General features: G+C 42.7%; 1 protein-coding gene across 1 annotated transcript in view; it reads left to right on the forward strand.

Annotated features, from left to right (window-relative positions):
* Nucleotides 1-15,560, forward strand: part of FRAS1 (Fraser extracellular matrix complex subunit 1) — a 660,838-nt gene that overhangs the window by 508,930 nt on the left and 136,348 nt on the right. Inside the window, exons 37-41 of the mRNA XM_040324225.1 lie at nucleotides 2,467-2,592; nucleotides 2,983-3,230; nucleotides 6,035-6,186; nucleotides 10,457-10,634; nucleotides 14,554-14,686. Coding sequence (XP_040180159.1) covers nucleotides 2,467-2,592; nucleotides 2,983-3,230; nucleotides 6,035-6,186; nucleotides 10,457-10,634; nucleotides 14,554-14,686 — 837 coding nt within the window. The remainder of the gene's footprint in view (nucleotides 1-2,466; nucleotides 2,593-2,982; nucleotides 3,231-6,034; nucleotides 6,187-10,456; nucleotides 10,635-14,553; nucleotides 14,687-15,560) is intronic.

Consider the following 15,560-nt stretch of genomic DNA (forward strand, 5'->3'; position numbering starts at 1 on the left):
ACCAACTTCTGCCTTCGATGGCTATCACAGCCAGACTTCTTTTCATCTTTAGAAAGATTGGGAGTTTCTGCATAACACATTTCTACCGCCCATACATAAGTGAACACAAAATACAGACAGTTGTATATTGGTGTTGATTTACTAAAGGTAAATCGACTATGCACTTTGCCAGTGCAGTTGCACTCTACAAAGTGCAGTTGCTACATAACTTACTAAATGAGGGGAAGCTCTGCTGATCTCCATCGTCCAATCGTGTGAAAGATGTTTTTTTATTTATTTGTCTTGCATGTGATTGGGTATTTTTTTGCAAAGTGAAGCTTTGCCTCATTTACTAAGCTCTTGATAAACTGTGCTTTGCAGTGTGCAACTGCACTTGTCTATTTGCCTTTAGTAAATCAACCCCTTTGTGTCAGTGAATATGAGGCCCACTACTTACACCATTTGCCTTGCAGTAATCTCTGTTCTGTTTTGTATTTCCTCTCTCTTGAAACAATAGAATGGTTATTTAAATCCTGTATACATGACAGTAAACAGTTATGGCTTGAAGATGGATGGCATGCCAGAAATATTTTATGATATACCATAGGTAGGGCATGATCCTGAAATTACTACATTTTATACTGGTAATGTAGGAAGTTACAGCCTTAGGGAAAAGGAACTGTATGATTTCTGTAGAAAATTCCATAGAATATTAGCTTACTGGAAATTGCAATGATTTCCATCACTGGAGTCTGTAGGCACACCACCATTGGTGTTTAAAGCACCACCCCTCCTTTGGGATCAACTTATTTTCCTTAAACTGACTTGTAATATTGTCAAAATACAGCCTGATTGTGCCCATCAAATGCAGCCTCACTGTGCCCATGTTAGCGGCCTCACTGTGCCCATGTTAGCGGCCTCACTGTGCCCATGTTAGCGGCCTCACTGTGCCCATATTAGCAGCCTGACTGTGCTCCTCAATGCACCCTTACTGTGCCCATGTTAACAGCCTCACTGTTACCATGTTAGTGGCCTCACAGTGCCCATGTTAGAAGCCTCATGGTGCCCATGTTAGCGGCTTCACTGTGCCTATATTAGCAGCCTCACTGGGCCCATGTTAGCAGCCTTACTGTGCCCATGTAAGCGGCCTCACTGTGCCCATGTTGGGCGCCTCACTCTGGTGCCCATCAATGCAGCCTCACTGTGCCCATCAATGTAGCCTCATCAGTTCTATAGGGTTAGAGAGGATAGCCGCCGGATCACACAGAGCGGGTCTTACCTGCTCTGATGCCTGGCGGCCACTGTCATCCGATGATAGACATCACATCCTGGCACATCCTAGCATTGGACCAGTGTGAAGTCTGTCAAAGGACAGGAGGCGGAACATCGGATGACAGCCTCACTGTGCCTATTAATGCAGCCTCGCTGTGCGCCTCAATGCAGCCTCACTGTGCCCATGTTAGCGGCCTCCTGTGCCTATGTTAGCGGCCTCACTGTGCCCATGTTAGCGGCCTCACTGTTCCCATGTTAGCAGAATCACTGTGCCAATATTAGCGGCCTCACTGTGGCTATGTTAGCGGCCTCACTGTGCTCATGTTATAGCCCTCACTGCTCATGTTAGCAGCCTCATTGTGTCCTTGTTAGCGGCCTCACTGTGCACATGTTAGTGGCCTCACTGTGCCCATGTTAGCAGCCTCACTGTGCAAATGTAAGCAGCCTCGCTGTGGCCATGTTAGCAGCTTCACTGTGCCCATGCAAGTGGCCTTACTGTGCTCATGTTGGCAGCCTTACTGTACCCATGTTAGCAGCCTCACTGTGCCCATCAATGCAGCCTGATCAGTTCTATGGGGTTAGAGAGGATAGCCGCCGGATTACACATAGTGGGTCTTTCCCGCTCTGACATCTGGCAGCAACTGTCATTCGATGATAGACGTCACACATCCTGGCATTGGACCAGTGTGACACCTGTCAAAGGACAGGAGGCGGGACATCGGATGACAGCGGTTGCCCGGGTAAGGGGGAGATCTCCGCTCTGTTTGATCCGTCGGTCTTCGCCCTACCTCCTGAGGCAGCGCTGGAACCCAGGGGGCCCTGAAAGATGGTTGCCGGGGGCCCATGGGTGGCCTGAGAGTTCCAGCAGGTGGCGCTAGTGGGCCCCCTTCAGTGACCGAGCCCTCAGACCACGGCCGAGCTGACGACAATGTTTCGGAGCCACGCAGGGCCCCTTCATCAGGCAGGTGATGAAGGGGCCCTTCGTGGCTCTGAAACGTTGCAGTATGTGTACCGTGTAACCATGTGATTCAAGCTTTGGACCCTTCTGAGAAATCCTTGATGTGCTGATGACAGTTCTACACTTCCATAACTATACAGGGTGAAGCCTTTTGCTCCTACTGTTAGTAGGCAGAGTTCTACTGTATCTAATAGTAAACAGAGCCCACATGAAAAGCTTTGTAGTAAAATGTAATTTAAAACTTTATTTTTGCACAGGAATGCAGCTAACCGCGAGTGACTCTGATACTGCTCCTGAAGATCTCTTGTATGAACTGGTGGAAACACCTCGCTATGGGGTTCTTTTGAAGTCTGAAGATGGTATACAAACCCCTATGAGTGCAGGTAGTCGGCAAAATATAATATGTGAATACATTGCATGTTTTGTAGTTTCATGTGATGTCTAGAATATATTGTAACACTATTTTCTGTTGTTTAACACTGTGCAATATTATGATATTATAGTATTAGTAATGTAAATTACTAAATTAAATAACAGAGTGAGATATTGGGGGTTATTTGCCAAAGCAAGAGAGTGCAAAATCTGGTGCAGCTCTGCATGACAAACAGCTTCCAGGTTTTATTGCCAAAGCTTAATTGAACAAGGTGATGTTAGACACTGATTGGCTATCATGCACAGCTGCAAAAGATTCTAAGTGCACCAGTTATAGTTAATCTCCCGCATTATTTATAGACCATTGAAAATGCTTAATGATTTTAACAATCTTTTTTTAGGTGACACGTTTACATACGAAGATGTCAACAGAAACGCATTACAGTATGTACATGATGGTTCCGCAACTACAGAAGACAGCATGGAGATAGCAGTTACCGATGGTATTACCTCCACCACAACTCTTGTGAAAATTGTCATATCACTGGCAAATGATAATGGTCCTCGTCTTGTTCCTGGTTGTTTGTTGTCCATCACTGTGGCTAGCAAAAGTTATGCCATTATCACAAGGACAAACCTTGCTTACATGGTTAGTTTACTATTTTGTTTTTTTATTCTACACACATTTTCGGAAACACTATAATGTTATAAATAGAAAAATATAATGCAGCCCAAAAAAATTTAAATAAAACCTTAGTGCAAAATACATACTGTATCTGTGCTAAAACTCCCCAAACATAAAATGCAGAGACATTAAATGAAAATAACAGAATTCAAATGTGCAAATACCATGCGACAATCACTAAAACCAATTAATTTGAGTTAATAAAGTGCCCAACATATAAAGTGCAAAAACATTAGGTGAGTTAAAGAAACATAAAAAACTTTTAGAGGAGTAATAATCTCTCAGTTCAGCAATTCAATTGAAAGTGCAGATCATGTGCAGCATTAGGAAGTACAGATAAGCTCATAAAGTGTCCATTTTAAATTTGGGCTTCACACCAGGGATGAAGGTATTAACTCCCCCACCACAGACACACTTCCTCATAGACAGAGACTTGCTGATCCAAAATGACTTCTTAATCTAATAAGTAGGTCTTAGCAGGCTTCTGTATATAGCCTTGTACACACAAGCGAGTAACTCGTCGGGCGAAACACATAATTTTCCTCGTCGAGTTCCTTGTTAGGCTTGTCGAGGAACTTGACAAGCTTGCTTTGCGTACACACAGTCAAGACAAAATCTCCTCGTTCTCAAACGCGGTGACATACAACACATACAATGGCAGGGGAAGTTCGATTCCACTGGCTAAACTCTTGGGGCTGGTTTTGCTAATCTCATGTGTTTGCGTGTTAAGTAAAAGTTTGTTAAGAGACAATTTGCACTTTTCAGTCTGTTACAGCTTGAAAAATGTGTTATCTTCATTACAAATGATACTTTCACTCCCGTCTCATACTTTATTCTGAGCAAGCGCGGGTTTCTTAGCATACACACGCTCGAGTTTCTCGTCGGAAACCAGCCCGACCAGGAACTCGACGAGCCAATTTGAGACTCTCGTCGAGGAAATAGAGAACTTGCTCTCTTTTTGGCTCGTCGAGTTTCTCGACAGTTTCCTCAATGAAAATGTACACACGACCGGTTTCCTCGGCAAAAAAATATCTCCCAGCAAGTTTCTTGCTGGTTTTTGCCGAGAAACTCGGTCGTGTGTACGAGGCCTGAGGCGTAGACATATGTTTTTCATATTGTTCCAAATCGAAATTCGGACATAATTTTTGTTATTCAGAGATTTGGGTTGATCAGAATTTTTACTGCAGAAGAGACAGAGTTTCAGTGATAAAAGCCTACTGTACCTCTCAGCATGTTGTTAATCAGCAGCTAGTTCCACTGTCGGCCTTTGTTTATGTGGGCGCTCTGGGCAGAAAAAACAGGCGGATATACTTTAGTTTTACCTTCCAGCCAATAGATTCATGCAGCATGAGCATGCAGCCACTCAAGGATATACACAAGCTGTGGCCACAATGCAGCCCTAGCAAAAGTTGTATGCCCTGCCGTGTTCTGCAGGCAGTACCGCAGCCAAATGTGTTTAATTTACCAGTTACTAGGGCGGTGTCACAACTGCCAACCAAATGCTTGGTGCAAGGTTGCAGGGCAGTATTTACATACCCAATCCCCATTTGGCTGTCAAAAACAAAAAAAGGGTGGCATTCAGTATTACTTTTGAATGCCTAGCAGTCCATACTCTACTCTGATCCATATTACTTTTCAAAAGCTTCTGCTCATGCGAACGAGCCCTATCAAAATCTTTTATCAACTACTCAGAATACAGGCTGTTTCATGAAACAATAAAAAAAATGAACTATTTGCTATATCAACCAGCAATGTGCTTTGCTATATTTATATTGCTGCGTAGAGAAAGAAAACTAAGGCTTCATTGGTGTGATGATGTGTGATATCCCTGATTTACCCTGCTCCATTTTTTATAAATCAATCCTATTATTTTCTGTCAGTTTTTGGCTCTGTATCCAACTGTTCACAAAATAATCTGCAAAAGTTTTTGAGAGAGAAAAGAAAGCTGTGATAAACAACACAGTTGATGTTGGTTGATTCTAAGCCATTATTTATGACAGGCAAAAACATGTTTGAAGCAAAGACCACAAAACCAAAAGTAATTGAATCTGCTGATATTAAAGTGGTTTTGTTTGCTTTTGAAAGTGTTGGCTACATTAAAAGTGATATCATCTTGTTAAACGTTATGTCTTGTTAAGCAGAAAATAGATTTAAAATGGTAATAAAAGCAGTAACATTATTTATGACATTGTATCACCTCATCATTTCACTGTAACAAACACTCAATTGAGACATAGACGGCAATTACAGTAATTGAGAAATATCTCAAAGCTGACTATACACCTATATTTTTTTTTGTCCAATTTGCTAACAGCGTGGCGGGGTGAATCCCCCCCCTCCCTCCTAGGCTATTGTATTCTGACAGCCGCCAGTGCCTTGGTTGTACAGTATCTGCATCTGATCGGATGCAGGTGCTGTTTGGCTGACATTTTTCCAACAGGCTCCTTTCACAAAAGTCAATTGAACAATTAACTTTTTTGAATGGTGCAGTACTATGAGGCCCCATATAAAGAAATTAAGGGTACACTGCACTCAGGTTTGAATGAGCACAATTGAAAACTATGGTATTTCGGATGTTGAGTGTTTTGAAGCTTCGTGCTACAAAAAGCTCAGGTGTGAATGGAGCCACACGTGCAAAGAATGCATACAAGAAATATTTGTAGCAAACAGTTCATTTTGGGAAGATCTAATAAGCATTTTGATACTTTGTTAGTGATTTGGTTTAATGAATGAAAACAGTGAAATGGGAATTGTTTGTTTCCAAACAGGATAAAAACTCGCACGATTCCAAAATCCGAATCCAGTTGATTTCTCTTCCAATGTACGGTGTTCTTACAAAGGCAAAGTCAGGACAAGCAGCAGAGGAGCTCTCGGAGTTCTCCTTTTTTACCATGGAGGATATCAACAGCAGAAAGATCAAGTAAGCTCTGTATTACACAGACAGTGCATGTGCATAATTAAATTCTGAAGCTCAGCTCAGCTGAAGTGCAACACTAGGCAGATAACTAAATCAACTGTTTTGATACAAATATGTGAATTGTTTCTCCTATCTAAAGATTTGTATAGTAATTCTCATCAGTCAGTCTAATAATTCACACATCCATACTACACTACACAGCCAGTTCATGTTTGCAACTTCTTGCCTCTTGTGTCTGGTTATTGGACAGTCGGATAGAAATGTGAAGGCGCTGATTCCATGTCCAGGAAAGCCAGGTGACACACAAATCTGCAAAACAGAACCAAGAACAATCAATGTCACCTGACTTCTCTGTAGTATGGAAGTGAGTGAAGCACATGATTACCTGGACAGGGTTGCAAATCTTGTGGCAGGTAAACCAGTTCAAATATACCGAATGTTTTTTAAGTTTCTATTTATGTGAACTTTCCCACCTTTGTCTGTTTGAAACAAGTGGTACACGTTAGTTGTGGACACATGCACTGCTCTATGCACACTACACATGCCATAGTCCATTAATCCATTGTCCATCGTGGGAGCAAGCAAGTGGGGTGGCTAATTCCTACATACAGTGGGATCATAGAGAACATATATAACCACTCTCTAATAGGAAGTCCGAAGGACTTTGGAGACTTGGAGGAGGCTGAGAGCAAAATATTTTTTTTTTTGAGTTAAGAATTTAGGGCCAGATTCACAAAAGAGATACGACGGCGTATCTCCTGATACGCCGTCGTATCTCTGTTTTAGGGCCATTCTAACTATGCGACTGATTCATAGAATCAGTTACGCATAGCTAGCCCTAAGATCCGACAGGTGTAATTGAATTACACCCTCGGATCCTAGGATGCAATACTTCGGCCGCCGCTGGGGGGAGTTTGCGTCGTAAACCAGCGTCGGGTATGCAAATTAGCAGTTACGGCGATCCACAAAGCTTTTTCCCGTTGTTACGTCGGCGCAAGTCTTAGATTCCCGTCGCAAAGATAGGGCTGCTATTAACATAGTGTAAAATTACTCCACCATGTTAAAGTATGCCCGTCTTTTCTGCGTCGCTTTTGAATTTTTTTGTTTTCCCAGCATAAGTACGTTACGCACGTCGCGATTCTCAACACGTCGGCGCGTCGTAATTTCGTGCAAAGCACGTCGGGAAACTTGCGAACGGAGCATGTGCAGTACGTCCGGCGCGGGAGCGCGCCTATTTTAAATGGTACCCGCACCATTTGAATTGGGCCGCCTTGCGCCGGACGTGTTTACGATACACCGCCGCAAGTTTCCAGGTAAGTGCTTTGTGGATCGGGCACTTAGACTGAAAACTTGCGGCGGTGTAACGTAAACGGTTTCGTTACGCTGCACCGGTTAAGGTCTGATTCACACCTATGCAGTTTGCATATTCCAGGTGCATTTTGCATTTTTCAATACACGTTTTTGATCCATTGAAGTGTATGGAACCAAAAACCAGAAACAAAATCCCTGGCCCTTTCCATAAAATGCACAGATGTGAACTACATCCATAGGAAACCATGATAAATGGGCCGTAGTGTGTTTCTGCAAAACTGAAAACGCACTAAACAATGCATAGGTGTGAACCAGGCCTTAATGTTCTTTACCTCTTCTTGCTGAATATTCTTTAAGGGGTTGTAAAATTTATTTATTTTTTTCCTAAATAGCTTCCTTTACCTTAGTGCAGTCCTCCTTCACTTACCTCACTTACCTCATCCTTCAATTTTGCTTTTAAATGTCCTTATTTCTTCTGAGAAATCCTCACTTCCTGTTCTTCTGTCTGTAACTCCACACAATAATGCAAGGCTTTCTCCCTGGTGTGGAGTGTTGTGCTCGCCCCCTCCCTTGGACTACAGGAGGGTCAGGACGCTCTCTATGTTGCAGATAGAGAAAGGAGCTGTGTGTTAGTGGGCGTCCTGACTCTCCTGTAGTCCAAGGGAGGGGGCGAGCACAACACTCCACACCGGGGAGAAAGCCTTGCATTACAGTGTGGAGTTACAGACAGAAGAATAGGAAGTGAAGATTTCTCAGAAGAAATAAGGATATTTAAAAGCAAAATCGAAGGATGAGGTAGGTGAAGGAGGACTGCACTAAGGTAAAGGAAGCTTTTTAGGAAGAAAAAAATTGTACCTTTACAACTCCTTTAAGGCTATTTTCTCTTAGGCCTCGTACACACGACCGTTTTCCTCGACTAAATCCATCAAGAAACTTGGTGGCAGAGCTTTTTTTCCGAGGAAAACGGTCGTGTGTATGTTTTTTGTCGGGAGTCTCAATTTCCTCGTCGTGTTTCTCAACGGGCTGGTTTACGACGAGAAACACATTCGTGTGTATGCTTAGAAACCCGCACATGCTCAGAATAAAGTATGAGATGGGAGCGCACCTTCGGCAAAAGTAGCATTCGTAATGGAGATAGCACATTTGTCACGCTGTAATAGACTGAAAAGCATGAATTGTCTCTCACCAAACTTTTACTAACATGCAGTAACATGAGATTAGCAAAAGCAGCCCCAAGGGTGGCGCCAATGGAATAGAACTTCCCCTTTATAGTGCTGTCGTACGTGTTGTACGTCACGTTTGAGAACGACGAGATTTTGTCTTGACAGTGTGTACGCAAAGAAAGCTTGACAAGATTCTCAACAAGCCTGACAAGGAACTCGTCGAGGAAAACAATGTTTCTTTTACGAGTTTCTCAGTCATGTACGAGGCCATAGGATTGAATGTTAGGCAGCAAATGGAAACTGACTTCACAGAAATATTAGAAAGCTTACAGGTATTATTTGTGATCAGACATTTGCAAAGCAATTTTTTTATACATAGAACCCTTATTTTCCTGTTATAGGCCCTGCTTTATGAAAAAATAAATAAAGTGTATCCAAAAACAAAATAGCACCCACTGTTAAAAGATAATTCACATTTCATAATTTTCTTATTTATTTATATTTTTTTCCTGATGATTTTTAAAGTGGTTATAAAGTCAGAAGTTTTTTCTTTATCGTAATGCATTTAATGCATTAAGATAAAAAGTCTTCTGTGTGCAGCAGCCCCCCCCCCCCTATACTTACCTAAGCCCATCTCGATTTAGCGATGTTGTAGGAGAGTCTCTGCTGCCTGGGACTCGCCCTTCTGATTGGCTGACATTGGCTCCTGTTGCTGTCAATAAAAGTCATTGAGCCAAACTGCTCAAGGGGCGGGCCAAACTGCAACTCCGTGTCTGATCGGACACACAGAGCAGCAGCTTGGCTCGGGTGTCCCCATAGCAATTTGCTTGCTGCAAGGGCAAGATCCGGGCTGCTCTGTTGAAACCACTGCACGGAGCAGGTAAGTATAACATGTTTGTTATTTTTAAACTCTTTTGCTTATATTTTTATATTTACTGGGAGTAAAATATTAAAAACAGTTTTTTTCCCAAATGCCCTGGCCCCTAACCTTAACATAGCCCTACACTTGACCATCTCTGCATCCAAATCCTGAAGGCTCTGCAGCTGGTGTGCACTAGGGGGCCTCAACGATTCTGGTGCTCCAGCACTGTATTTTTTTGCTCGTAGAATTTTAGTAAAATGTCAAATCACATTTCAGTAGAGATTTATTGACCACAGCAACATTGTGGTGGATTACATTCCAACCCACTGTGCTGAAAAAAAGTATTGCATCCAGGAAGCAAGGAATTTTGGGGGTGCACTGAAAAAGCTGCAGCTGGTGTGAATTGACCCTTACAGTCTCAAAATAAGGCTGTGGAGATTGCAAGAAGTCCCTCTCTGCCACAGCTTGCTCCCAGATCCCCTTCAGAGTAACAACCCAAGCTCTATTTTTGTCCGCATTCAGCTGCCAGATCAAAGTTCCTGCCTCCCATATGGAGCCTGGAGCTAGAAGATAAGAGCAGCCCCTTTCTTTGTCTTCCCTTCAGAACCACATCTCTGTAAATGGAACTGCTGGCTGCCCACTGCCGTTAGATCGAACTTTCCCCATAAGGGATCTTTATAGTTGAGCAGCATTCAGTCATAAATCAGTTGTACAGCTTTTTATTCTGCCATCAAATGACAAAACGTAAGGTTTTATGACATCACAAAATGCCTGCTGCCCTTCAGCACTGTTTAGCTAACCATATACTAGTAGATTTTCATATAAACAATTGTACAAAAATTCTCATCGGTACATTTGATGACTTGAAAAATATCATTCAAAAGTACTTCAAAATTTCAAAATCTCCATTAACATTGTTCCTCTCTATCTGATCTAGGTATTCTACGATAACAGAAACAGATGACCAGGCAATTACTGATTTCTTCCATTTCACTGTCTACAATGCAGACAATGACCGTCTGGACAATCAGATCTTTACCGTTATTATTACAGCTGTTGAAAGAAGTCTTCCTATGATCAGTTCTAGAGAGCAGAGTTCCATTAGTGCCCTGAAGGTATGCATGTGACAAATTAATAAAAATACTTAATATTTCAGACTTTAACCATCATAAAATAGGGCGGTTAACCAGGGCAGTTCTTGCGAGAGGTTTTTCACAATTACATTTTTCCTGGTTCGAGGCACAGGGGTCTAGTTATAAAAGAAATTAGCTGTGCTAATGCCTTAATTGCCCTAAAGAGTCTAGTATGTTTGCTCCTTATGATCATCAGCTTCATCCAGTGCCTATAATACAGTATTTTTCCAATTTGAGGTATTTTAGGAAAATACCACAATATGGCCACTAGATGGAGCTGACGATCATAGGAAACAAACACATTATGGCTATTATTTGTGATAACCATGTTAATCCTCGATGTATTGACACAGTAAATGGTTTCTAAATAGTCCATATCAGGGGTGGACTGAAAACTCATGGGACCCTCGGGCAACAGAAGTTCATGGGGCCCCCTGTTTCCCTGTCCACACTCAAACATAACAGAAAATTACATTCTGCAAAACCGAGGTTACATCAATGCATGGATCACATTTTATACAATGTCTCTATCCTCCCCATTGCTTTAGGACTCATTCACATAAACAGCCAGGGGGTGGTAAAGTCAGGCAGTTGAGCCGTGGTTTATGCCCTCAACCACCTACCGGAAGAAGGGTACACAGCTGCTCATGGCTGCACAGCACATATTAAACAACACAGTACCGCCTCTTAATGTGATCCATTTAAGTGTATGAGGCTGCGCCACAGCTGTTGTTGTTGAACTCTCTCTTCAAAGCCATACCGCAACTGTCCCACAAACGTGGTTGCAGCATGGTGGTGTGGTATTTATAGAGTTAAAACAGGCTGCAAAGAGGCAACATATCACCTCCCATGAAGTATCTCTGACAAGCGATCCACCACAGATTGCTTTACCGAGAGGTAGCAAGGACTGACCCCTCTGCCCATTATTTCCCCCTTCCCCCGATGACACTCCCCTTGGCAATGTGATCCCTCTACCCATTATCTTTCCCAATCCCACCCTGCAGTGTGACCCCTCTACCAATTCTCCCCCTTGATTGATTGATTGATTGATTTATTGGATTTGTAATGCGCCAAATACTGACCCGTCAGGGAAGCGTCTAAGCGCAGAAGACATACCTGTAAATAGATAAATCAAGTCAGGGAAAGAAAATAGAAGGAAAAGAAAAAAGGAGAGCACAAAAAAGCAAACTACCAAGGAACAACAGGGAAAACTAACATGACTCAGCCTGCTTTTCCCTCAAAAAACCAAGTTTTTATCCTTTTACGAAAGGCCATAATGGAGGGGAGAGACCGGATAGAAACAGGGAGACTATTCCATAGGGCCGTTGCTCTCACAGAAAAGCGTCTACCCCCGAAGGTAAGCAGGCGAGCAGATGGACAAGTGACGAGACCAGCTGTAAGTGATCTAAGTCCTCGTGCAGGGGTGTATCGCGTTATCAAGGAATTCAGGTATTGTGGGCCCGTCCCATGATAAGCGCGATAGGCGAGACAGAGAGCCTTAAACTCAATGCGATCTACCACAGTGAGCCAGTGCAGTGATCGCAGGGTAGGGGTAATATGCTCCCGCCTATTTAAGCCGGAGATTAGTCTAGCGGCCTGGTTCTGGACGAGCTGGATTTTCCTCAGCCACTTTAGAGGCATACCCAAATACACAATATTGTTGAAGTCAATCCGGGAGTTGACGAGAGATTGAACCAAGACTTTCCGGTGGTACTGAGAAAACAAATTTTTGACCTTTCTCAAACACCTGATGTAATACAGTGCATTGTGGATACATTGATTGACTTGGGGTATCCAATTCAGATTACAGTCAAAAATTGTCCCCAGGACGCGGACTTGATTCACTGGAACCGGACACGGCCCAAGGCTCGTAGGCCAGTTTCCCAAAAAGACAGCTGGATCAATACGTCCAGAGATGAGAATTTCTGTCTTTTTAGCATTTAGACTAAGGGAGTTGCGATCCATCCATTGTTTGATGTCTAATAGACAGGAAGCAAGCTGCAGGCCAGGAGCAGGGTTGGATAGGCTGTCAACGACCAACTGGACATCGTCTGCGTACAACCGATTAAACACTGCATGGGTTTCCAGCAGACTCGCAAGTGGCCGAAGATACACATTAAACAGCCATGGTGACAGGGCAGAGCCCTGAGGCACCCCACAACTCAGGGTGCTGATGGCAGATAGGAAAGGACCGGTTTTAACCTGAAAGGTCCTGTGGGATGCCAACCCCCACACTGTGACCCCTCTACCCATGTCCCCGACACCCCCTGCACTGTGATCCCTCTATCCATCCCCCCTCACTGTGACCTTTCTATTCATTCTGCCTCCGATACCCATGCATTGTGACCCCTCTACACCCCAGATAACCTCTGCACTGTCACCTCTCTACCTCAGATATCCCCAGCACTGTGACCCCTCTACCCATTTTCCCCACTGGGATAATGATTCACCTTTGTACCATATCATGTAGACAGAAGGCGGTCCCAAACTTGGCGGGATCTACAGCCCCACACCCAGTTGTCAGTCACAAGGCTGATCTCTGAATTATCTATGTATTTGCTGCTATTGGTTTCAAATAGCCTGCCCACAGTGCTCTTCACAGGCACTGCCTGTACGCCGGGGGTTGCAGTGTGGGTGGACACAGAGAAATATGGGCAGGAGGTGGAGCAGATTCATCCACCCTCCTCTTGCATTAGTTTGGAAAGTGAGGGGGAGGGGAGCTGCGCTGTCTGCCCAACTTAGATCACAGTCATGACAGCTGCAGCCAGCCACCAGTGTGCCTCTGCTAAGCACAGAGCCTGATCTTCTCATTGCCAGGAGCATCTCATGCTGCCCACTACTGGCCAGGGGCCCTCGACCAGTGCCCAAGTGCCCGAATGGTCAGTCTGCCCCTGGTCCCCATAGTGTCTAAGGTACAACTAGTCAATGAGGGTAGCCACAAAAATATGAATCTAACACCGAGGAACTCTCTGCAATCTTTTTCACTGACTTAGCCGATGTTATTATTATAGTGCTGCTTTGACTCCCTTTGTGGCAAACTGAAGGGCTTTCAAGCATATTAAATGGCTCTTTATGGCCATACTATGAAGAAGAAACAGTTATTTTTCCTTTTAAAGAAGCAGTATTTTTTAGGTGATCACTAGTATAGAAAAATTGTTAGCAGCTATGAGCCAGTATAACTGGCCCCTAAGTTTTAACACAATTCATCATGTGAAGATTCTCAACTCGTTTAGTAAATCAGTCTCAAGATATCAGTCATATGGGGGTGTCATTGTATTTAATGAGTCAGCAGACTTATGGTCTTGCTTTGTGAGGAGGAGCAGTAAAGCATAACCAGCACTTCAAGCATGGGAGCAGAGGCTGCATATATAATGAGCACATTTGGTTTGTATATTGAAACAAGGTTTTTTAAAACATTAACATGTATATATATTTTTGTATAATTCATTGGTTGTGCCTAAAAAGTCCAAGCCCCATCTTCTCTCTCTAATCTATTAACATGTATTAATAACATTATCATAATAACATTATCATACCAAGCTGATCTCTTATAAATCTATATCTGAACAAAAGTATGTGCATTCCCTTTAGCAGGAACCTCATATCTTCTAATTTAGCTTTATAGAATGTTGTCCCTCCTTCATTTAGCCTGTAAATTATTCTGTGCTAGTAATACTACTTGACAAGAATATACTTCATTCTCTGTGACTGATGATCCATAGCTGAGGCTTTTCCCTAGCCTTATTTTACATGCAGGATGGCTCATATAATTAAAAGCCACCTTTTCATTTCACCTCTCACATCTTGGTAAATGTCTTATTCTTATGTTGTGGTATTTAAAGCTGGGAAAGCATGTTGATCTATTTTTTATTAAAGTGACTGTATCTTATCTAATGTGCAGGTGGAAGAAGGAGGGCGAATTTCTCTGTCATCACGTGACTTGTTGCCCGTAGACTCTTTAGCTTTAGGACCTCGAATCAGGATACATATAGTCACTGGGCCAAAGTTTGGCTATCTTGAGAACATCAAAAACGGTAATTTTTACCCAATTCTGTAAGGACTGAAACCAGATGGAGATGTATATTTTATTTTTATGAGTATTGAACTATGCCATGTTTCCTTTATGAAAGTGCCTAAGGGTATATCTTAACTTTATTTGTACATTGCCACATCAATATTAAGCGCATAGACTTCATGGTGTAGCGGTTGGGTAAAATAAAGCATATCTTCTATGAAAGATTGTTCTAGACCAGCCTGAGGCAACATATACTTCTTGTGACATGTGCTAGCTTTTAGAATGAGCTGAGAACAGATAAATATATTTTATGGTCGAGAGATCTGTATGCTTGCATTGGTAAACTTACTGTAAGATCGGATTTGCCTCTATGTAAAATTGCATAATTTTCAAGAGAAAAAAAGAGAATGGCAAGGGTTGGGAAAAAAAAGTCACATTTTGTAGAGCAATAAATTGGGCAAATAGCTAAGAACACATTGGTACATATCTAGGGGCTGATTTACCTGTCAAAGGACTTGTTTACTTTGTCCAGCCAGACCTGAGATTTACACATCCTTGTCAGACAACACTGCTTTACTGACTGGACAGCTCTTTGCTGCAGGTAAGCTATTTAACCCAGTCACGTCACTGCTCCCATCCTGTGATTGGACAGTGAAGTAGCACCTGGAAATGTATGAGTGGGACTCCCCTTCTAGTGAAAATCAACTAAATTTCGATCTATCTATGACTGTTCCTGTTCATGAGAAATTGATCTATCGATTGACTTCACATGAACGATTCTGCTGGATCGAAATTCAGTCGATTCCTACTAAATCAAACAAATTTTGATCCATCTATGGCCAGCTTTACTTTAAGGCAAAACTTTACCTATAACAACTTGTTAGAAAATAATT

Source organism: Rana temporaria, chromosome 1 (assembly GCF_905171775.1).
Source record: "Rana temporaria chromosome 1, aRanTem1.1, whole genome shotgun sequence".
NCBI classification, from domain to species: domain Eukaryota; kingdom Metazoa; phylum Chordata; class Amphibia; order Anura; family Ranidae; genus Rana; species Rana temporaria.